The sequence below is a fragment of the Peromyscus californicus genome, unplaced genomic scaffold (assembly GCF_007827085.1).
Source record: "Peromyscus californicus insignis strain IS unplaced genomic scaffold, ASM782708v3 Scaffold_21__1_contigs__length_65335640, whole genome shotgun sequence".
Lineage (NCBI taxonomy): Eukaryota > Metazoa > Chordata > Mammalia > Rodentia > Cricetidae > Peromyscus > Peromyscus californicus.
In genome coordinates, this window is record NW_026294514.1 from 57672918 (window position 1) to 57698001 (window position 25084).

General features: G+C 47.8%; 1 protein-coding gene across 1 annotated transcript in view; it reads right to left on the reverse strand.

The window, feature by feature from the left end:
* The window catches only part of Ramp1 (receptor activity modifying protein 1), a 49246-nt gene extending 34686 nt beyond the window's left edge, over positions 1-14560 (reverse strand). The window contains exon 1 of the mRNA XM_052750419.1: positions 14333-14560. Coding sequence (XP_052606379.1) covers positions 14333-14384 — 52 coding nt within the window. The 5' untranslated portion in view covers positions 14385-14560. The remainder of the gene's footprint in view (positions 1-14332) is intronic.
* Positions 14561-25084: the final 10524 nt, after the last annotated feature.

Here is a 25084-nt window from a genome sequence, read left to right on the forward strand (position 1 = left end):
GGTGGAGACCTGCCCAAGGGAAAGGCTGACAGATGGAAATCACTCCCAAGAGGCACCGCAGAGAAGATTCAGCCTACAGCCTTCAACATGAAACCTCCATCAGTGAGGGGCCATGGGAGGGGCTGCTGGAAGTGTTCTGGGCCCCACCCAGAGTCTGGGGAAGCTCAGTGGGCAGCCAGACCCCACCCCCTCTCCTTAGTAAGTCTGTGCGCCCACTTTAACTCCTGCAGCAGCTCAGTGTACGGATGCCCAGGCCACGTGGGTACAACGAGAGCCTGGGGACCTCTGAACCAGCTGTGTACACTTGATGACAATGACAGCATCAGGGGAGACTGAGGAAGGGGTAACTCGCCACCTTTGTCCCAGCAGGACCTCCTGTGGAAGCCTTCCTATGGTAGACAGGAGGTACCAGGTACACAGCAAGCTCCCGGGGCTGGATGAGAACCCACAGCCTCATGTGAGTGACAAGGGTCCTCTCTCCACTTGTCCCCAATACTTCACGGCTCCTGGGCACCCAGACTTGGCCTGTGCCTCATCTGACCCCTCCTCCCATGAACTCTATGCTCCAAGGTGTCCTCCAGCTGCCCAAAGCTTGAGGAAGCCACCACACCCTCCACAGCCACAACCACATCCTGGGTGCTCATGGTGAGGGGCAAAGGCTCCTTCTCCGAACCACTTGGCCATGCTTTCACCTCCCACTCATTTCTGACTCACAGGTTGCCCTCCCCGGCACTCAGCAGAGCGGCACATCAATTTTCATCAAATGCCTGAGATACCCACACTCAACCGTCAGGGAACAGCGCTAGGGATGGAAGCCAGGGTGCCCGAGGCCATCCCTGGTGCAAGGGACTGACCAAGCACCAGAAGGGCAAGGGTGCCTGTGGCCTTCCCTCCTGTTCTGGAAGAGTCAATGTTAGGGCAGAGAAGGGGATGCCTCAGGGAAGGTTCTGGGTGACATGCATTAGAACCCAATGTGTGCTGACGTCAGCATTGAGATCTGCTATGGAGACCTGGTGTTTCCAAGTCTCCTGTGAAGGGGTCAGGGAACCAGGAGATGCACACCGAGTCAGTTTCTCCAGAGAAGCTGTGCTGCTTCCTGTGGAGAAGTGGTCCCCAACAGGGAAATCGGTGCTAAGGCCAGAATCGGTGCTGGGACCAGAAGGACCAACCATGTCCCTTCCATACTCCCTGGGGGGCGCTCTCCTCCCCGACCTTTTGCCTTCAAAACCAAGATCTCCTGGCTAGTTTTAGTGTCTCCCTGGTCTGCCTGCAGAGCTGATTCTACCTGGCCTGGCCCTTGTACCCCCCCCATTTTCCTCAAGTCACCCCTCCACCTCCTAAAGGAGGACCTGCTTGCCCAGTCCCATCATCCTTCTGCTATTCTCATCCTTTCCTGCCTTGGAGAGTGCAGAGTCCATATCTAGAGTGTGGCCATGGGCAGTACTACAGGCAGATCTGGAGAGCAGCTTCATTTTGTAGTCAGAAGAGCACCCTAATCTTTCTTAAAGGACAGGCAACAGAAAACAGTAAAATGCCCCAAGCTTTAAACTCACCCCTTGGAGCCAAAGGGCCCATTCTGTGTGCTGGCAAATGTAATCACTGAGGACCGCTGTTTTCTGAAACCCAGACTGAGGCAATATGGCTCCCTCAGCTGCCTGTCAGGACAGGCGCTCCCCTAGGCTGTGATAACTTAAGAATTTCATATCGTGACTCGGCTCCTTCTCTCTCCTACTGGAAAATGCCCCAACTGAGCATAAATAGCATCACACACAGAGAGAAGCTACCACAGGTCTAGGAGATCAGGAGTGGTGGTGATGGCCACCGTCTTGGAGTGTGCTTGTCTCAAAAGCCCTGGAGATGTGGGCTCAGGGCTCCTCAGACAGCAGCAATCCCCAGAGCTAGGATAACTTTGTCCTCAGACGCTCTGAGACTATAGGAGAGTCCCAGGAGATGATGGCCATGCCACGTCACAGTGATGCCCAGCAGTTACCAGGTACCAGGAAACAAACAGCACTTGCATTCCACTACCCTCAGTGACAGATGAGCCACAGATGAATTGGAGGTGACGAGAACAAGGACATCCAGAGAATATGAGGGCAAGTGGATAATAATCCTCTGCACTGTCTCTGGCCCACACCAGGTCTCCAGGGCATCTTCCATCTGTGTAGGTGGATAATAATCCTCTGTACCGTCTCTGGCCCACACCAGGTCTCCAGGGCATCTTCCATCTGTGTAGGTGGCTCTGAGAACCCCAAGGCTCATCCTACACAGTCCCAGGAAAACAAAGGGTTTTCATCCTTTGACACTAATGTTGGCAACCCAGCTTTTTAAAGAGGTCTGTCTGGAATTACCTAGTAGAGGATACAAAATATACATCTTGGCAGCCCGAGGGACTGTGTCTAAATTAGACCACCTTCGAGGCCACAAAAGCAAGTCTTAACAAATATAACAGAACTGAGAATTTCTAGTATCTTATTAGATAGCAGTGGAATAAAACTAGAAAAAAAAGCAAGCTAAACCACAGAAACTACACAACTACTCAGACTGAACAACACACTTTTGCATACCTGTTGGGGAGATCCACTGGCATGCTCATACCTCTAGTCCCAGCACTTGGGAGGCAAAGGCAGGCGGGTTTCTGTGAGTCTCAGGCCAAAAAGGGATACATAGTGAGGCCCTGTCTCAAAATAAAACTACAGTCCAATTTCCTTGATGAATATAGACATGAAAATGTTCAATAAAATACCTGCATATAGCCCGGTGTGGTGGCACACACCTTTAATCCCAGCACTCCGGAGGCAGAGGTAGATGGAGTTTGAAGCCAGCCTGGTCTACAAAGCAAGTTCCAGAACAGCCAGGCTACATAGAGAAACCCTGCCTTGAAAAACCAAACCAAACCAAACAAACAAAACCCAAAATAACCAAAACCCTGCATATAGAATTCAAGAACACACTAAGATTATACACCATGATCAAGTTAACCCAGGGATGCAAGATTGATTCAGCATATGCAACCAATAAATGTAACACAACATAGAAACATTTAAGGACAAAAATCACCAAGTCATCTCAGTAGATGCAGTAAAGACCTTTGAGAAAGTTCAGCGCTGCTTCATGAGGAAACTAGGAACAAAAGGAGAAGATCTTAACAAGATAAAGGCTATATACAGAAAACTATAGACAGGCAAGTTGATGACATCTCCTCCAATATCAGAATGAGGCAAGTATGCCCACTCTTTTTTATTCTGTGTCTGTGTGAATATACACATGCCATGTGAAGATGCATGCGCGCGCACACACACACACACACACACACACACACACACACGCACGCCGATGCATGCAATTCCACCCGTAGAGTAGTGAGTGGATGGTGCCCTCAGGATGGCTGCTGTGAACAGCAGAACCAGAAGGGAACAATTGCTGGTGAGGATGAGGGGAGAGTGGAAGGAGGCTCTGTGGACTGTTGGCAAGAGTGTGGGGTGTCAGGGCTGTGGTGGAAAACAGTACAGCGGCCCCTAAAAAAACCAAAGATAAAATCACCACGGGATGCAACACCCCCTATTCGGAGTGAGTGTCCAAGAGACCTGAAAGAGGCATTTGCACAACACATGACTAGCAGGAACCAGGAAGCTGGTCCGCTTTTCCTTGGATGGAGAAATAATCAGGATGTGGTATGTCTATGCAGTGGAATTCTATTTGGCTTTCCAGAGGAAGGAAAACTTGACTCATGCTATAATCTGGATGAACCTTGAGAACATATGCTGAAGAATAAATTCCACATGATTCTATTCCATAAGGTACTATTGTAGTCAAAATCATTGTAGTAGTTTGTATGTAATTGGCCCCCATAAGCTCAAAAGGAGTGTTACTATTAGAAGGTGTGGCTTTATTGGAATAGGTATGGCCTTGTTTGAGGAGGTGTATCACTGTGGGGGTGGGCTCTGAGGTCTCCTATACTCAAGCTACGCCCAGTGTCAGTCCACTTCCTGTTCCCTTTGGATCAAGATGTGGAACTCTCAGCTCCTCTCCAGCACCATGTCTGCCTGCATGCTGCCATGTCCTGCCATGATAATGGACTAAACCTCTGAACTGTAAGTGAGCCACCCTAATGAAATGTTTTCCTTGATAAGAGCTGCCGTGGTCATGGCGTCTCTTCACAGCAATAGAAACCCTAACTAAGACAACCAGAGATAGAAAGTAGAGTGGTAGCTGCCAGTGGCTGGGAGATGGAGGAAGAGCGAATCAGTGGTTAGTGTTTAATGAGGACAGATTGTCAGTCATTCTGGAGGTCTCTGGGCTGAAGACTCCATGAATATGCCTAGTGCATGTAACTGTACACTTGAAAGTGAACTTGAAACATACTTTAGGGAACTTGGTTATTAGTTTGATTGGATCTGGAATCAACTAAGAGATGTGCTTCTTTCTGGGCAGGCCTGTGCAGGGATATTTTTGAAAGGGATTAACGGAGAAAAGAAAAGGCTCCCCGCAGAGCACACAACACCTTCCAGCCGTGGTCCAGACATACAGAGATCGTGGGGAAAAGCCACTGCTTCTTGGCCTGCCTTTCCTTCTTGCTGGTGAGGGCATCTGCTCTGCTGCTGCCACCCTTACTGCCATCTTTCATCAGACTCCGATTTCTTTGGCATTCCAGTGTAGACTGAAGACCAGGGGTTCTCCAGGGATTTTCCCAGGCCTTTGGTACCAGATTGGTACTACTGAGGCTTCCAGTCTTGTGGATCGGGTAGCTAGCAGGTGCTCAGCCTCTCCAGCACACAGTCATCTGTTTCTGCACTACCCATGTCAGTCTAGTAAGTCCCCTTCCATGACATGAATTCATGCTATCTGTTCTGCTCCTCTAGAGAGCCGTGACTAAGACAGGCACAATTAAAAATAAAATGTCAAAAGCAATGTGTGGGCAGAGAAGGTGGTGCTTTGAGCTCCATGCTGCGGTGACTGTTGGCTTTATGTGCACAAGCCCCCGTCTGTCTCCTGCACACATCTTAGTGACAGGAAGAATGGATAGTTCCTCAGTGTGGGGTCTACAAAGCTCACAGATCTGGACAAGTAAAGTGAACAAGGACACAGAGGACTGAGTTTTTTAACCTAACACAAGGAATGCCCTATCCGCTTCTGTGAGCGAGCATGCTCAGTCAGTCCTCTGCTTGGCTGAATTCTGTGAGTTTTTGTCTGTCTTGTGCCCGCCGTTGGCATCTTCAGAATTTTCTGTTTGTGGTTTCTGTTTCCTCTTTGACACAGAAAGCATTTGGAAACAGTTTTTAAGACTCCCAGTGGCTGGGAGTTTTAATTAAAGGATGAGAATCAACACAAAACTGCTACGTTCTTCCTAGCAGCTCATGGCTGTTCACAAAAGTCAACGTGTAGGGGTAAGAAGTCACCTCCAGGTCACTCTAAGTGGGTGGCTATGGCAGATCTGTCTCCCAACCATGGTGCAACGAAACCAGTAATGACTGTCTGGGATCCCCAAAGCCTGAGCCGCTGGGAGTCTTAAAAACTGTTTTCCAAATGTTTTCTGTGTCAAAAGGAAACAGAAACCACAAACAGAAAATTCTTCAGATACCAACGGCAGGCACAAGACAGACAAAAACTCACCAAACTCAGTCAAGCAGAGGACAGACTGAGCACGCTCACTCACCCAAGTGGATAAAGCATTCAAAGAAAATCGATCAGGTGATCTTCAGCACTGACTCTTCAGAGGGAAAAGCACTAAGACACTAGGCAGTATCTGTCCTGAAACTTAAAAATACGAGCTCACAAGAGCGGACCAAGAAAGGCAAACACCCACTAATATGGAAGGAGTTAGAGAAGTGACCGCCTACACGGCACTCCCAGACATACAGTGGACCTGTAGCTTTATAGATGGAGGACATAACAACCTGAAGATGTCACAGAATAGAGAACGAAGGTGCTGCCTTCACCCCTCTGCTAGAGTTTGGATGTGGAATGTCCCGATGATTGATGTCGCAGTACCGGTGTGGCTTTGGGGTGGGGCAGTGATGGGTTGCTATTTTGGTAGACTCTTGGAATTGAGGGAAACTTTGAAGGGAGTAGATCCTCGGGGGCTAGATCCTGTCCCTAGGCCCTTTCCTCCGCATCTCCCTCAGCCTCCTGTCTGCCATGAGCTGGGTGGGCAGCTGTGTTTATCACATGTTCCTGCTGCCATATTCTGCCTCAGTACCGTTCAGAGGTAATACGACCACGTGACCACAGGCTGAACCCTCTGAAAGCCTGAACCAGAATAAATCCTTCCTCCTTTAAGTTGGCTTTGTCAGGGATTTTGCCACAGGGATGAAACATCAGCCATGCCGCCTAGTTTCACGTCAACTTGACACAAGTTAGAGTCATTTGAGAAGAGGGAACCTCAACTGAGAAAATGCTCCCAGCAGACCCGCCTGTGGACAAGCCCGTGGAGCATTTTCTTGATTGATGATTGATGTGGGTCCCAGCTTACTGTGCATTATGCCAACCTTGAGTTGGTGGTCCTGGGCACCTGGGTCCTTGTTTAGAAAGCAGCCATGAGGAGTAAGTCCATGAGCAGTACCCCTCCGTGGCCTCTGTGTCAGTTCCTGCCTGACTTCCTTAAACGATGGGCTATCAATGGAAGATGAAATAAACCCTTTTCTCCCCAAGTTGCTTTTGGGCACAGTGTTTCATCATAGCAATAAAAACCTAACTAAGACAGAAATTGGTACCAGGAGTGGGATATCGCTGTGACAGGCATGACTGTGTGTTTGGGGGAGAACTGTGGAAGTCTTTTTGGCCTGGAAAAGCCACTGAGTGTTCAGAGCTCAGTGAGCTGCTGAAAACCAAGACAAACAAATGTAGGAGCAGTGCAGATGATAGAGACTCAGCTTGTACAGTTGGAGAGGGAAGTGAGACACTATTGGGGCCATTTAACGTTTCGAAATAAGAAACTGTGGTTCTGGTCAGCTGAGGCTAAAGGACCAGCTGTGATTAACAAGAGACCCGCATCACTGAAGTGAAACTTTGGTTTTTTGCTTTTTTCAGAGACAGGGTTTCCCTGTATAGTTTTGGTACCTGTCCTGGATCTCGTTCTGTAGCCCAGGCTGGCCTCGAACTCACAGAGATCTGCCTGCCTCTGCCTCCTGAGTGCTGGGATTAAAGGCGTGCGCCACCACAGCCCGGTCCCAGCCTCTTTTTCTATTTCTATGCATGTTAATATGTTGTGGTTTGTCATATTTTCTCTATGAAGTCTTCTTATCTGTCCTTTACTTTCATTACTGTATTCCTATTTCATCTTCCAGCATATAGCCCATCGTTTAAGGAAGTCAGGCAGGAACTGACACAGAGGCCACGGAGGGGTGCTGCTCACGGGCTTACTCCTCATGGCTGCTTTCTAAACAAGGACCCAGGTGCCCAGGACCACCAACTCAAGGATGACATAACGCACAGTAAGCTGGGACCCATACCAATCATCAAATGTATCTTCCTTTTTTTTTTTTTTTTTTTTTTTGGTTTTGGTTTTCTGAGACAGGGTTTCTCTGTGTAACAGCCCTGCCTGTCCTGGAACTCACTCTATAGACCAGGCTGGCCTCCACCTCCGGAGTGCTGGGATTAAAGATGTGTGCCACCACTGCCAAGCTTGAAGTGAAAGCTTTTTGCTTTGCTGAGACAGTAGATGCTGGTGAGCTGGAGCGGTGGTTAAGAAGGGACCAACCTTATCGAGGACTGTAAATCTGGGAGTATTTGCTCAGGGTCAGCACACAGAAGCTGTGGGCCAGAGGGGGCTGAGGCTGTGGCTCACGCTGGCAGCTGAACTAGGCAGTGTACGAGTCACCCAGGTGGAATCAGGTTTGAAGGCACGAAGGAGTCATGGAGAGCAGCTGAGGCGTGGCGCTGGGTGGCGGGGCTGGAGTCCCAGAAGAGAGGCTGGGAGAGGCTACTAGCAAAGGTGCAGATTCAGTTGCACTGGAGCATTTTGGAGATGCCAGTACTATGGGATGACTACCAAGAACAGCAGCAGCTGTCGAGTGGAGCCATTCTGAGCCTACGAGGTGAGGACTATATCCATCCCTCTCCATGTTGTTTTGGGTCAGGGTGTTTATCGAAGGGTACACTATACAGTGTTGGTTGTTCCTTTGAGGGCTGATTGGAGACTATGCTTGCAGCTTGAGGGACTAGATCAATAATTGCTAGTCCAGCAAAGGGTCCAGATTCAAGATCTGAAGTGTGGTTTCTACTCAGTGGGGAATTGCTTCTGCATCATTGGAAGAAAAAAAATCTCAAGTCAAACCAGGTAAGTCAGGGACCACCTGCAGAATATGATGGGGGGCGTGGAATGGACACAGTTCTAGGCAAGCAAACAGACGTAACTGCAAAGAAGATACAAAATCCCAAGCAGCAAGACAGTTGTGGAAAATCCCTCTAATGTGGTCAGCCACAGTCCCCAAAGGAAAAAGGACTCTCAGGTCCCCCAGGAACAGCCTCATCCTGCCAGCAACCTGTTTTGGTACCTAGGGTCAGAGGTGATGTTGACATGGTTCCTGTGGAAAGGGACCTCAATCCTAGAGATAGAGCTATGGAGGAAAGTGCTGAGCAACCTCACTTAGGAATACTGAATAATAAAGGCAAGAACAAACAGGAGCTCCTGGGCAGCTGGGCTTTAGGAGCCCTGCTCAGCCTGGAAGGGAGAAGTGTCTTGTAGCTCTCTATTAGCACTCTCAGCAGGCCAACAGGTCAAGCTGTTCTGTGCATGTTAATGGTTCTTCTTTAATACATGGGAAGATGATGTATCCTCCTCCATCCTTCTGTCCTCTTGGCTATAGACAGTGAGATAAAAAGCCTTTGTACCACAGGAGAAAGGCAGAATTACTGCCACCCCTACAGTAGAGGAAGGCTGCTGTGGCCAGTCCCCTACTCCGATGTGTGGAAAAAAAAAAAAATCAAAACCAAAACCCATGCCGCCTGGGAGGCGGTGGTGAGGTCACTCGGAGCTGTAGCTGGCACAGTGCCCTGTTTGGAAAGCTTTGGGAGGAGCTCAAATACAAAACGAGAAACACAAAGAGAAGGGAGACACCACACAGGGCACACACACAGAGTGTCTCCTGGGCCTTAGGACATGGCTTAGGAGGTAAAGGCGCTATCATCAAGCCTGGGGCCTACGTGGTGGAAGGAGAGAGTGCCAGCTCGCGAAAGTGGGCCTCTACCTCCAGCTGTGAACCGTGACACACTTGCCCCCTCCACACACATGCAGGAAAAGGAATACATTTTTTTAAAAATGAATACTTTTTTAAGTGTGTTTTTTAGCTCAGCCTCACTCAGGAATGAATTGAGGGAGCACGGTTCATTCATTCATAGCAGCAGCCAAAAGTACAGGACTCCAAACAAGTTACCGGCAGAGAGGAGCCAGGCCATAACTCCTTGGCTGAGGGGCTGGAGAGATGGCTCAGTGGTTAAGAGCACTGACTGCTCTTCCAGAGGACCCATGTTCAATCCCCAGCACCCACATGGCAGCTCACAGCCATCTGTAACTCCAAGATCTGACACCCTCACACAGACAAAATACCAATGTATATAAAATAAAAATAAATAAGTTATTTAAAAAAATCCTTGGCTGAAGACATAGTAGAAAGGTGGACTCTTGGGCAGAGGGTCTCAATGCCAGTGTCTTTTGATGCTTAAGTTCAATGCCATTCCCAATAAGTCACCATCCCTCCCCAAAGTCTAGCCACTGAGGCCATCACTAGAGAATCACTTGTGAGCCAAGGTCTGCGTGAGTTTGCTAAAGGGTAACACGGGAAATCACGATGGGAATTACCCCCTTCCACGTGTGATCCAGTTACCTGTTTTGATCCTTCCTGACTTGTCAAGGTGCCCAGTGACACCTGGGACTGTCTCAGTCTTTCCCCCTGAGGCTGCTGGAGCAGAGGTAGAAGCTGTGGACACTCCTTTCTCTGGGGCCTTCACTTGACTCAGTGAACTTGGCCTTCCCTCCGCAGGCTTGCACAAAAGCCAGGGTCTGTCTCCAACCACTATGTAGTTGACCCCATCTGCCTGAGGCGTTGACATTGACCTAGATAAGGCTATGACCCTAAGTATCTCTCCTGACCATGCCTCTTTCTGTGAACCCTCAATTCACATAGACACCTGTCTACCAGTTACTGCCCCACTTTCTAAGGGGACCTGCCTCCAGGATGCACGGACGAACTGTCAAATTCAGCAAATAAATGACAGGATGCCCCCTCTCAATTCAAATTTCAGAGACTCTTAAAAGTATGAGTATGCCCCCAAATATTGCACAACACATGCTTATCCTGAAACATGTGTCTGAAATTCCAGTTTACCCAAGGCTCCTGTTCTACACCTTTACCTTGGGGCTCCAGGGTCATTCCCCACCCAGGTCTAGCCAGCTTCAGCACCTGTAGCCCATCAGCCGACCATGGGGTGTAGCCCAGGGCTCCTGTAAGACAGCTCAGTCAGCATACTTTTCCTTCAAGCTCCCATTGTCCTCTAAGTGCCAAGGGAGCCTCAATGGCTCAACCCCCTCTAGCTTTACCTCAGGCAACATGGCTTCCAGAAGCAGGTTCTTTGCATCCCGCTCCAGTGCTGAAGTTCTTCAGAGTTCTACTAACTCCTCAGCTGGGTTCACCAGGTCTCCTCCTCACAGCCTGCTACACACATTGCACTCAGTCACCCCCTGGGTTCCAGACACTGGTTTTTAGGAACTTGCTGATACTCAGATTTCCAGATGCACAAAGTCCCTCATGGAAAATGGAGTGGCGTTTACTTACAAACCACAAATCCAGCTATCTACTGTTTTAATAATCTTGAAGTGGCTTAGAATGCATAATGCAATATAAATGCTACGGGAATAAATGTTATGCTACATATCTCAATCTGTACTTGTTTAGTTGCAAGGGGACTGTGGATATGCACACTGGTGTGAACACAGGTGTGTGGAGATCAGAGGACAACCTCCGGCACTGGTGTGTACCAACTTCCTGCGTGGAGGCAGATCTGTTGCCTTTCTGTGGCATCTGACAGACCAGCATGCCTGAGAACTTCCAGCCTCCCTTGTCTCCCATCTCCCCTTAAGAACACTGTGGTGACAGACCTTTGAGCTGTGTGTCTGGGTTGTATGTGGGTTCTGGGGATTCAAACCCGGGTTCTCAGACATGTGCAGCCATGCTTTTACCCACCAAGCCATCTTCCCAAGTTCTGCAGTATTTTTGTTGTTGTTGATACATCTTTTGAGACAAGGTCTCCCTATGTAGTCCAAGCTGGTTTGTTCTGTAATCCTTCGGTCTCAGTCTGAGTGCTGGGATTACAGGTGTGGGCTGCCATTCCCAGTTTAAAAGCATGTTGACCACATGGCCGGTTGTAGCAGATAAAGAGGTGAGGGCAGGGGGCAACTTCATGGTTGAAACGGGGCGTTTCCCCACCTTGGTATCATGGACATTTGGGGACATAGCACTCTGTCAGAGGAGTGGGGGCATGTCCTGTGCTGAGGAAAGCTACTTAGCAGTACCCAGGCTTCTAGCCCTTCTTGTGTTGACATTGTTTGACCTCTGAGCTATGGGACCTGTAGAAGGTTGGATACTTGGCTCAAACTGGGTGGGTTCCTGGAGTGGGTTCCAACTGGGACTGACAAGTTATGAGGAGTACATCTGTCTCTCTGACTCTTGGCTGGGAAGCCTGTGGCCTGCGGCATGCACACTGGCAACTGGCACTCAGATCCACTCTGAAAACAGACCCACCTTTTCCAGGGCCCCAGGAAAAAAACTGAATGTCCAGCCTGTGACCATCCCAGTGGCCAGTGCCCCCACTGAAGGTACAGCCCAGCAGGACACATGGAATCTCAGGAAGGAGGGGCTGTGGGCCTGAGGGAGGGGTGCCTTTAGGGAGGCACTCCCTGACTCAGTGTTTTCACCGGAATTCCTACCACATGCGGTACCCACGTCACACACTCTACTAGGTGCCAGTTTAGGATTGATCAGAAACGATGAAATTGGTTCATTCTGGGGTGTGTGGGGGGAAATCACCAGACTTTTCCAATGAACTATTTGCCCCAAGTAAGGATTGCATCTAAAAATGGTTCCCTATGTTACGACTCCCTGCAGCCCAGCATGGATGAAAATACTGTTCTGCAGCCCTGGGCTAGACTGACAATCCTCACACGGATCCAGTATGCGTGCAGGGAAGGACAAACACCCGAGAATCCTTCTCTGCCTCCAAGCTCACAGTCATAGCAAACAGACATGGTGATTTGATTAACCAGTGGGAACTCCTGGATCTGGACTCTGGCTGCTAGAACTACGTCCAGATAAAAACAGCAACGTAGTCACACTCTGACTTCCTGGGATGCTCACTTTATTTGTAGTTTAACAAATAGTCTCTCAAACCCTCCCCCCCCCTCCTAGGTTCCCGGTGTGACAGACAAGAGAGGCATGGTACAGAACCTCTGGTACAGAGGTTCGGGAGCTGATCATGCCCACGGCTGGCATGCCCCAAGTGAAGTTTGCAAAAACAGAGGCGGCTTGCAAAGCAGTCACCAAAGTTGTCCAAGCTGGTCTGCCTTGTAACCACACAGCTCACATCTTTTCAGACTGCTGATGAACTTTTTGATGATTATATATGAAATTTTTAAAAAAATGCACGTGGTCTTCCAGGAGATGGCTTCTGTAAACACAATGGCACACACAGTACTCAGGGAGAAAAGAAAACGATATATCTGCTGATATTTTGAAAACTACAAATAAAGCCAGCAGGTAGAATGAGAAAAGAACTAGCTTGTTTATAAAATTGTCCCAGATAAGATCTTAGCCCTGAAGATTAGCATACTTCAAAGTAAAAACAGAAACCCTTCCACACAGCCATTCAGGATATCAAACTCTATCACCAAGGAGATCTGGCCAGTAGCAGGGCCCAGGAAGAACAGTGAGCTCAGAGATTCCACTCGTCACAGCTGGGCTCCAAAGACATTAATTCACCGATAACCTCATAAAGTTGTGCTTGTTCTCCAAGACATAATATCGCCAGACCACTCAAGGCTACGTCAGGAGCACAGGACATTGGACTGCGAGAAGAGTCCTCTTCCTGGTAAACACGGGAGGTCCTTATATGTGGTCAGACATAGTCTTCTATTTACACAAGTCTTCCAGGGTGTAGACTCTGGTGCACTGGTAAAGAACTTTTATTTATTTGCTTATTCTTAAAAAAAAAAGATTGCTCCACCAGCTCTCTGCCTTGCTAATACAGAAATGTTCATTTCTTAGGAAACTGAAGCTAAAATTCCATATCAAGCCGAGAGGATCTTAACACAGCTGAAGACATCAATCTTATTATAAGGTTTTGCTTTTCATGTGAGTGTACCCGAGACATGGAAGGAGCAAGACCCACCTTCAGATTCTCTTACACAGAGACAGACTTTTTCTGCAGACCCGGCACTCCTTGGCGAGGTTTACAAACGGGTGAGATCTGCTCAGCAAATGGAAGGTCTCTCAGTGCTGTTCCTGTCCAGGCTCCCCGGACAGGCCACACTGTCCCGAGCTGCTTGTCTATAAACATGCCTGTGGCCAGCCTTTACCAGCACCAGAGCCTGAGCAGCAGGTGCCTCTGACCAATACCTCGGGTGTGTAAAGACCACAAGAACCATTAAATCACAAGGCCTTTCCAGGGACACGGATGAACTCCTTGTTTTGATCTCATTAAAAGGTAGCTGTGCACCTGAAATATATTCAGTAGGGATGGCAGCCCAGGGTCCTGACAGCATTCTGCGCACATTACAGACAAGGGAAGTGAGATGGGCAGTTTCTTGTTGGCCACCCCTAGGCTGTATTTCGTGATCACTCTAAAACAGAAACCCAGCAAGTCTGCCACCTCTAATTTTTATTAGCCACAAGTGCCAAGTTATCTAGCCAACAACAAACTCCCGATGGAAACGGTCTCAACAAGCAACTGCTGTAGGCGACAGTCAGGTTTCCAGTTATAGCTAGTGTCCAGATCCCTAAGCTGTGGCTCTGATGAAGTCAAACACGTTTGCAAGCTGCTGCCCGCTCAGGGAGCTTGCATCAGCTTGGAGCCCGCCAGAGAACTCAAGCGATCCCCGCGCTCCCACCCCTCCCGGAAAGCAAGCTGTCCATTGTATGGACGAAAGTTGCTGGTGCCTTCGGATGGCCGCCTGGGTGATGTGCCCAAGCCGTCCCGTCTCCGCGGTAGCGTTAGGTGGTGCAGCCCCCTGCATCACCGCTCTTCTGCCCTGGCGGAGCCTGCGCTCTAAGGTGAAAGGTGCATTCAGGTGTTGCCCTCCCGGCCCCAGGTCACCGCCGGGGTTGCAGCCCGGGCTACTCACCCAGCAGTAGCCAGAGGCCGCGCCGCGGGAGGCTCCGCAGGCCGGGGGCCATGGCAAGCAGAGCCCCGGCCGTCCCAGCGCCTCGCTGAGCTCTGAGCCCGCTGGAGACGCGCCGGGGGCGGGAGCTAGGGAAAGAGGCCGCGCCCGACCCACGGCGGCTCCCACGCCCGCTGTCGAGGGCGGAAGCTGGCGGGCGGCACCTGAGGCTGGAGCGCAGCTGGGACTGGAGGGGAGGTTCCTGGAATGTCTCTGGGGCGAATGGGCTTGGAGGGTCTCCAGGTCCTTAGACCCGGCACCTCTCCCTGAGGGCCGGCTTCCGCAGCTTTATCCTGTGGTCTGCTCTGCAAAAAGCCAGTTGCCCATCTCCTTTTCCCGTGGGGGTGCTGGAGTGGTGGGGACAAAACCAGCCCTGCCAACATCTGCAGGACAAGGGGTGGAACCCTCAGGAACAAGGCTCCTCGGAGGGACAAAGGTGCACTTACCAGCAGTTGGTGATAGGCCAGGGTAGGGCAACAGAGTCCATAAATACTCAACTTATGGACAAAAGGAACGGCTAAGTAAAGAGGTGACAGACTTCGGTTGGGCTTGGCTACTGGCCATGACTGCACACAGAATGGACCAGTAGTGGTAGGAGTCTTGGGTGTGTTAATATAAGCAAGAAAGGCTGTGTAACACTGGCATGCTGAGAAACCTGGGGCAGATGCCCTAAGTACAGGGTAGGGCCTGAGCTGGAGTCGTGGAGGCAGCAGCTCAGACTATCAGAGCATGGCTGCATTCTGAGGCTTCATTGGTGGCCGGCCTGCAGTACCCTGCAACTGAGCAGATTATCACCGGCCCCATGCAATGGCAGAGGCTTCACTCAGGGGCCAGCGGACAAGACTGTTGGGTGACCAACATGCCTCAGAAGAAAGGGAACAAGGCTAAGAGGTTGCTGCCACCTTCTGGCCAAGCACTCAGGACCCGTCACAGTCACAGCAAGCTTCAATACAGGCCAGGACATTTGGAATCTGCATACCTAAGACTTGGGGGCCCCAAATGTCCTAATGTCAAGGGGACATAAAAAAGGAAACGCATTCTTTGACTTGGTCAGCCTTCCATTTTGAATCTTATGAAGACCCTATCAGGATGCCAACCTCCCCGCATTGACAGACAAGGAGTACAGGCAAGTCAGTGTTGGGAAGCTGCTGAGCCCTGCCTTGCAGTAAAGAATCTGATGGGTGACTCATGTCTGCAGATGAGAATCTAGCCTAAGAGGTTCCCCAGTAATTGCCACGCGTTTCTAAACCCAATTCACACATAAAGGAGCCTTAGTGAGGCTGCCCTGGGAACAAAGGCTGGCCCCTTGAAGTCGATTACTTACACTGCAACTCGTAATCGGCAGCCTCAGATCTCCCCTCCCACAGGGAGGTCCGTGTGCTGACAGCAGGTTAAACACTGGCAGAGGAAGAGAGGCTAAATGCTGGACTGCATTAATGGTGGAAGACAGTCAGTCTACAGGTCGGCACTACATCTTCAATAGACACAAAGTTCCCACAGATCCATTGTAAAGTAACAACCTCAGCAAGTGTCACAGTGCGGGTGCGGGGAGCCCTGACACTAGGGACAGGGCAGCCTGGGACTGTCCACTAAGTTTCCAGACCACAGTAGGGAGAAAAGCCGGAGTCCAGGGAATAATTCTAAATAACAGAGCGAGCTGCGAGGACCACTGCAGGCGTCACACCTGGATGTAAGCACACTGCCTGCGCCGAGGAAAAGAACCAAAGAGCTTACTCAGTCTGGAAGCGTCCAGTGGAGGGGATCAGAAGGACACAGAGCAGCAGACGGTAGTTAGAGCTTACTCACAGTCTGGAAGCGTCCAGCATAGGGGAACCAGAAGGACACAGAGCAGCAGACGGTAGCTAGAGCAGGACTGTCTCAGGACTAGGAAAATCTAACACAGCTCTAGTGCAACCTGATGGAGCTGGACAGCCAGAAGCAAGCCCACACACAGCACATGGCTCCGTGTGACCACTACAACCACAGCAGGCTTAGGAAACAAAAGAAGAGCGCACCAGAGGGCTGCGACCCCACTTCGAGTGGCCGTAGTCCTGGAAGAGGGGTGTGAAATATGCACACGAAGCTGTAAACTCAAGAATGCCAACCCCAAATCCAAGAACCATGAGGAAAATGCAGGAAGGTACGGCGCACGCAATTGTTTGATGCCAGTAATGGAGGCAACCTCGACAGCAGCCAGAGGAAAGTGTCACAAGGAAATTATATATTTTTATATAATAGTGAACAAGGGGACGTTTTCAAGTACAGGTGCGAAGAGCGTCAACTATTTTGAGTTTGCCACTTTCCACTGGCCAGCAGGAGGCCAGACTGGCCACTGTCACTGTGAGTCAGTAGTTCTAAAGCACAGCTGTTTGATAGGGACCAACAGAAGGCATCTTGGGAACACTTAGCTTCAAGAAGTAGCTGGTTAAGCCCCTCAGGGAGCTGCAGTTAAAACCCAAATCCTCAGGGGCTTGAAAGAAGCTTAGAGCTCCACTCCCTCAAATGCACCCGAGGGAAAAGCAAACAAACCCCTCAAGTGAACTGTCCACTTAATAGAAAATGATGCACTTAGCATCATCGGGACAGCTCAGGAGCTGCAAAGCAATCCTGGTAAAAGATAAAATCACAAGCTCCAGCTGCTCACAGTCCAGCCCACCGCCGCCAACTCAACACTTATCAGAGAACAGGGGCAGACCGAGAAAAGCTGGGAGACAGGCGGCTGACTAGGGACCTATGGGAGATACAGAAATATGACCAGAGAGTTAACATCCTAAACGATGTAGAAATGAAAACAAAAACAGCCCATGCAGCCGAACACGGGGAGTCAGTTCTATCCAGACCTATGCAAACGCTGAAGTTTCACACATGTAACACAAGAGACCCCATATGAGTGCGTGCACGCTAGACAGGGCTATAGAAGTGAGACCACACAAACAAACCAAACCTCAAACAAACCAAGTACACGACCACGAATATATTAACACACAGTCACACTAGGGACCAAGGGACACTAATCTCTGAAAGTTTAGAATGGACTCATCTGACTACAATCTACATAGCTGAAGAACAAGTGCTTTCAAATGCTGCATGCCAGTGTGTTTCTCACAAGACGATGGTTTGGAAAGCTGCAATGGCCTTATGTACAGACTAGAGTTGGACAGATAAACAACAACTATGAGCCAAGTTTACACAAAGAACAGACATGCAAAGCATTGTCAGGAATGTACATGGACACAGGTACCACCTCCAACTGCAGAACTAACACAGGCACGTGACCCAACAGACACCAGTTCTTAGCCTCAGACACTGCACAGCAGCAAGTGTCCCGCTGGCCACATGGCTGCTGTTGGTTGTTTTCACTCTTTACCCCTTTGGGGGCCCAGCTCCCAGTAAATCACACATGGAGGCTTATTCTTACTTATAAATGCCAGGCCTTAGCTTGGCTTGGTGCTGGCCAGTTTTTCTTAAATTATCCTGTCTGTCTTTGGCCTCTGGGCTTTTCTTTCACTATTCCTGTACACCTTTTCTTTCCTTCTTACTCCGTGTCTAGCTGTGCTGCTGGTGGCTGGCCCCCAAGTCCTCCTCCTTCCTCTCTTGTTTCTTCTACTCTTCTTCCAGATTTCTCCTCCTATATATTCTTTCTGCCTGCCAGCCCCGCCTACCCTTTCTCCTGCCTCGCCACTGGCCGTTCAGCTCTTTATTAGACCATCCGGTGTTTTACACAGGTACAGTAACACAACTTCACAGAGTCAAACAAATGCAATATAAACAAATGTAACACACCTTAATAATATTCCCTGACACATGGCTTTCTAAATGCTGCTCTCCCATACACGAAAACAACTCATTGGAGCAGGGGACGTGCAAGACCAACCAAAAGGCCCTGTAGTGGCAGAAAACAAGCACTCAGAAGAAGACAGAACCCACCAAAAGGAACTAACTGCTAACACCGGCATAATGAACGGTGGAAGACTCAACGGATATACTTGAACTCAGGGAACAAACACTGGCTTCACACTGTTCTAAGAATGCTAAACAAGTGAGAGGAGCGTCTATACAGAAGTGATGAAGAGCCACATTCTCATTACAAGACACTGCAGGAACTGTTTCCAGCAAAATGTACCAACAGGTACTGGAACTAGTAAGCACAAATGTTAAGATTCTTGTAAAGCTTCAGAGAACTCCCTCCATTACAGAAGAAAGATCTCTTAACTGAGTGGTCAGGATCACACACGTGCTTGGGCAGAGGAGACAGGCTTCTGAGCACAGTCACCAGAGCATCTATAGAGTAACGAACAAATGTCAAGATCACAGACCTCCAGAAAGCGCCAAAGTACCATCACAGGATAAAGACAAAGGACAGGATAAAGGGGACAAGCAGCAGCCAAGGACCCTGGGTTGATTCCCTGCACCCAGATAGCAGGTCACAACCACCTGCTAGTGCCAAATACAACGCCCTCTTCTGGCCTCCATGGGCACCAGGACCACAAGTGGCACACAGACACATATGCAGACAAAATGCTCATACATATAAAAATAAAAGTTAAGAAAAAAAATAACCCAATGTAACATGGCATGAAGAACTTGATAGGAGAGCAAGACCGAACAAGGATAAAACAGACACTACCAAATGAGATCATCTGTGCGGCAATGCTAATTCTTCATTTTTAATTATTGAACTGTGGCTATGTATGTTTGCTTTAGGAGAAGCAGTGGGAAGGACATACGTATTTTTTTTTTTACAGCTTTCTTCTAAAATTATCATACAGAAAAAACTGCCTTGTGTGCCTATTTCTCAGTGGGTTTTTTTTTGAGACAGGGTTTCTCTGTATATCCCTGGCTGTCCTGGATCTCACTCTGTAGCCTAAACTGGCCTCAAACTCTCAGAGATCTGCCTGTTTTTTTTTTTAAATTATTTTATGTGTATGGGTGATTTAACTACTTATGACTGTGCACCACTTGTATGCCTACTGCCCGCTAAAGCCAGAAGAGGGGGAGATCCCCTGGAACTGATTACAGACGGTTATGAGCCACCATGTGGATGCTAGGAATCGAATCCAGGTAGGTCCTCCGCAAGGGCAGCTCGTCCTCTTGATACTGCGCCATCTTTTTAGCCCCTTCATAGTGGCTCTTAGAGAACACTTTTCCTGGGGAAAAGGAAGTCTTCAAATCTGACTTATGTTAGTGTTGGAAGCATTTTAGAAAGAGGCTGTGGCCCAATACGCTGTGGTTCTTCAGCTCTGCCCTGGATGACAGCTTCTCTCTTTCTGGCACCCCTCTCATGGATGCCCACAGGAAACCAGACTCCAGTGTTCAAAGCTTGTATTCTTCCACAGCATATGACTAAAAACAAAGCTTAAGTATGACAAACAAAAGCCACCTGCATGTCTATAACATGAATAAGGAAATGATCTGCCAGCCCCAACTGTCACCATGTTATGAGAAGTGAGTTCTATGGCCTTATTAGCAGCCCGAGGAGTTTCCATCACTCAAGGCAGCTCTCATGTAACTTTTCCCCAGGACTGAAAATGGAAGCAGAGACACAGAACAATTGTATTCTGATGGTTAGTGTTAGCTGTGCAGTTGACAGGATCTGAAATCACCAGGAAGGTAGGCCTTAAGCAAACATGCGAGGGAGTATATTGACTGGGTTAAAGGATGTGAAAAGATCCATTTTTATTGTGGGTGGGACCTCCCTGGGCCAACATCCTGGAGCGTGTAAAACACAGCAAGATAAGCGGATCACTCACTGCTGTCTCTCCTGACTGTAGGTGATGTGACCAGCAGCTTCAAGCTCCTGCTGCCTCCACTTCCCACCGTGATGGACTGTCCACTGTGCGCTGGAGTGGACCCTTCACCCTGCTGCCTTGAGTTCCCACCGTGATGGACTGTCCACTGTGCGCTGGAGTGGACCCTTCACCCTGCTGCCTTGAGTTCCCACCGTGATGGACTGACTGTCCACTGTGCGCTGGAGTGGACCCTTCACCCTGCTGCCTTGAGTTCCCACCGTGATGGACTGTCCACTGTGCACTGAAATGGACCCTTCATCCCTAATCTGCTTCTCCAGAATATTTCATCCCAGCATCAGGGAAAGGTGCTTATTGCTTTCTATTGATGCACCATCACCACAAACTGGAGGCCTTGAGGACGCCAGAAGTCGGATGCAGGTTCCCTGGGCTAACCAAGGAGCTGACAGGGCTTACTTCTGGTGCTTCGGAAAAGTGTGTTGCCCAGGCCACTCCAGCTGCCGGAGATGACTGCTGTCCTCGACTCCTGGCCTTTACTGCTTCAAAGGTAGCAGGTGCAAGGCTAGTCTCTTCATCTACTTTAAGAACTCATGAAAGGACTGAGCCACCCAGGCAATCCAGGACTACCTCTCTCTCCATGGCAGAGCCAACTTACCAGCAAGCCTTCTCTGCATGCACAATCAATCTCTTTGCCACAAAGGACACATCCACATGTTCTGAGAATGAAGATAGGACATCTTAGAAGTCCATTCCTGCCCACATAGTGTGGGGCGTTTATCCAACCATCCCCACAGTTCCCCAGAGTTTTCTTGAGTGTGAGCAGCAGGAAATATTGGAAGGATTTATTGTGGAGAATCTTGCAGAGATAAACAGATAGAAAATAAAGGATAGCCTCGAGAGGGCCTGGAACCTTTTCCAACGGGCCCCCGACTGTCTCTGCCCCAGTGTTTTTATAGAGACGCCAAGGGGTGGAGCAAAAGACCTCCTCCCCCAGCACAGCCAAGTGCAGACCATCCCAGACACCTGCACTTAGGCCCGTGGTCTAATCATCCTCTATGCGGACCTGCTGGGTAAAGCCACGAGGAACCCGAGAATGGGCTCCCACAACATAGTGAACTTTTTTCTAGAACCCTCTTGAATATAAAACAAATTTTGCTAGGGCTAGAATTTAAGGCCTTCCTCATGCTAGGTAAAGCACCCTACCATGCTAGCAGCAATAGTCAACTGTGAAAATGCAGTACTTCAAATACAGGCTGGGGACAACTCCTAATAAAACTACGTGCTATCTATCCACTTACTATCTCCTATGACCAGGCACAGTACCAGGCACAGACAACAGGGAGTTTTTAGTCCTTTTAACAAGTCAGGGAACTTGTTACTTGATATAACTAAGTGCTCTTTGTTCTTCTGATACTATGGTATCAAAGAAAAGCCATTTGAACAACACTGAACTACATGAAAATTATGTGATATTTTACCTCTGAAGATATTTGGAAACATTTATAATTTGGTGTTAAAAAAATTCAACAAGTAGCTGGGTGGTGGTAGTGCATGCCTTTAACCCCAGTACTCAGAAGGAAGAGGCAGGTGGATCTCTGTGAGTTCGAGGCCAGCCTGATCTACTGAGTTCCAGGACAGCTAGGAATACATGCAGAGAAACTCTGTCTCAAAAAGCAAAAACAGCCGGGCGGTGGTGGCGCACGCCTTTAATCCCAGTACTTGGGAGGCAGAGCCAGGTGGATCTCTGTGAGTTTGAGGCCAGCCTGGGCTACCAAGTGAGTCCCAGGAAAGGCGCAAAGCTACACAGAGAAACCCTGTCTCGAAAAACCAAAAAAAAAAAAGCAAAAACAAAATCAACAAGTATAACTATATTAGAGACTTTAGAACATAAAAATTGATTTTACTTGAGATTCCAAAAGATTCATAAAGAACTATTCAAGTTTTTTAATGACTTTATTTTTTAAAAAATATTTTTTATGTGTGTCGATGTTCTGCCTATGTTTGTCTGTGCGAGGGTGGCAGATCTTGGAGTTACAGACAGTTGTTAGCTGCCATATGGGTGCTGGAAATTGAACCAGGGTCCTCTGGAAGAGCAGTCAGTGCTCTTAACTGCTGAGCAGTCTCTCCAGCCTATGTTCATTTTCCTTCATGTGTTTTGCCTGCATGTATGTATGTGCACCACACACATGCACAGTGCCTGCAGAGGTCAGAAGGGGTAACCGATTTCTCGGAACTGGAGTTAGGGACGGCTATGAACCCCATGTGGGTGCTGGGAACCAAACCTGGACCTCTGCAAGAGCAGCAGGTGTTCTCAACCACTGAGCCATTTCTTCAGCTCTTGAGTTTCTAATTTAACCTATAAAGAGTTTCAGTTACTGAGTACCACTGAGAGCCCTTTGGTACACAGAAATTGCCAATCTCTACATTTAGTTATTAGAAAGGACTTCCAAATCCAAACCCCTGAACGTTATTTGAAATGACTTTACTATATTTTTTCCAAATGAAATGCAGTTTATTTTGCCTTTTATATATTCTAAAAGAGATTTATATTTGATTATTGTTTTTTTAAGATTTATTTATTTATTATGTATACAGTGTTCTGCCTGTGTGCCTGATCTCATTACAGATGGTTGTGAGTCACCATGTAGTTGCTGGGAATTGAACTCAGGACCTCTGGAAGAGCAACCAGTGCTCTTAACCACTGAGCCATCTCTTCAGCCCCGATTATTTTTCTTTAGAAACAAATGACTACAGATATGCTAATTTCTCCAAGCACATTAAAGATAATGTCTAGTCTGGATCACAAGGATATTTAGTGCCAATGTAGTCTTTCAATGAAATGCATATGATTTTATATGTAGGGAATACCCCCATGATTTTATAAGTCTATTAATTTGATGTACGGGCCAGCCAAACCAATTACTTTTGAGTTTAGATACATACACACAGAGGATCTAATTCTTGGCAGATATTTGAAGTAAATCTGGAAATAAATGAGACAAAATAATCATTAAAATAAAAGAGAAAAATCTTGAGCCAGTAGTTACCATTTTATGTATCCACATAGACAGTAGTAGGTGGCTTACACTTTGAAACTCCCACTTAGAGAAAGCACTAGAGTCAGACTGGAACTATAGACTGACTACCTTTATTAAACACAAGGACATCAAATAAATGCTTAATGCATAATTTTCAATCAAGCAACAATGCAGTATTGGATAGAAACAGTTTAAACATTTGGAAAGGTACTAAATGTTCAGGTTATTATTATCAGTACAAATGTGGCTTTAACCAGGGCATTAGTTACTATTAGAAAGCAAAGCACATTCCATAGTGCTAGAAGACAGGGAACCACATTAGCCTTTGAAAACTGTCTCAATTTATACTCGAGTACAACAGAACTTAGTAAAACGCAGGCCAGAATATGGTGACCTTTTCAATTTCAGGACTTTGCCACAGCACACCTGGGAAAACACATCCAAAAGCTTTATTCTGTCGTCAAAGCACACAAATGCATCCCGAGCAGTATGTATCTCTGTGCATACTGAGTTCAGCTTATCTGTACCCTCCAGTCCAATCTGAGTCTTAAGAGCTGAAACTACAATGCGAGCTCCTGACAATCCCATTTTTACAGATAGAATTATGTAAAAATTTTATATAATTTTTACATATGCAATGAACTTTGAAACAGGAAACTTTTTTTCTGGACAGTATTTTTTAAATGGACTTATTAGTGATGATTTATAAAAGGACATGACCACATTTTTTTCTAATTCAAAATATACAGCTTGAAATCTTGAGTAGTAATTTTGAAGTAAAGTTTATAAACTTAATAAAACATGCAGATTTTAATACTATAGATATAGTTGTTGTTGCTAGATTTTAAAGGACTATCAAAAAGAATATTTAAAGTGTTAGGTCCAATTATAGAGGCTGTTTGATTGTATTACCACAACTTTTTCCTAAGTGCTGTAGAACATTCTCTGATGAAGAGTATTCACACTTTCTAAGGATTTTCTGTAAGATCAAGAACATAAGAGAAAAAGTCAACAATAACAAGTGTTGATTATGCCAAATACCACACATTCCAGAAAAACTTAGCCAGCAGTATTATTTATTACTACACTATTCATTTTATAACTTACTTGTACATTATATGTACTTTTTTGTTTGTTTTGTTTTTCAAGACAGGGTCTTACTATGTAGTTCTGGCTCTCCTGGAACTCACTCTGTGGACTAGGCTGGCCTCGAACTCAGATCCATCTGCCTCTGCCTCCTGAGTGCTGGGATTAAAGGTGTGAGCCACCATTGCCAAGCACATGCATTCATTTAGTCTACTCACTGATGAATCCTGTCACTATCTGAATTACTAAGTTAGTTGCAGAAATAGGCCACCAGCTGCCACATTGGACTCTGGTGGAGCCAGGTGTTGGGTCAGTGTCACTCACTGGGAGGGACTGGAGCTACTGGCCTGTGCACACCCTGCGCCACCCATGCGTCCCTTTGTACAATTTGCAAGGATTTGAAAACATCCTTGCTGAGTTTAACCAAGAGTCCATTTGCCTGGAAGCAGTGCTATCTTAGAAGAGTCTGGCTGGCTGAAGTGGGTGACTAGGGGGTGGGCCTTTGAAGGCTGCAGCCTGGACCTTCGTGTTTATTTCTCTGCTTTCTAGCCTGGCCATGAAGGAAGGAACTCATCTACACACTGCCACCACGGAGCCTTTCTGCAGTCATCCCCCCACAATGGATTATATGCTCAGCAACAGGATGCTAAAGCAGACCTCCCTCCTAGGTTGCTCCTCAGATATGAGCTTTACATCAACAGTTAACACTTGTTTCCAGTGTACTAGTTGACTATTGTATTGCTGTTCCAGTTGAAGACCAATAGTTTTATGTAAGAAACTAAAATCTTTACTATAGAAGTATAAAAGCGTATGACTACATTACCTCTGTATTGCTTCTTTTTTTC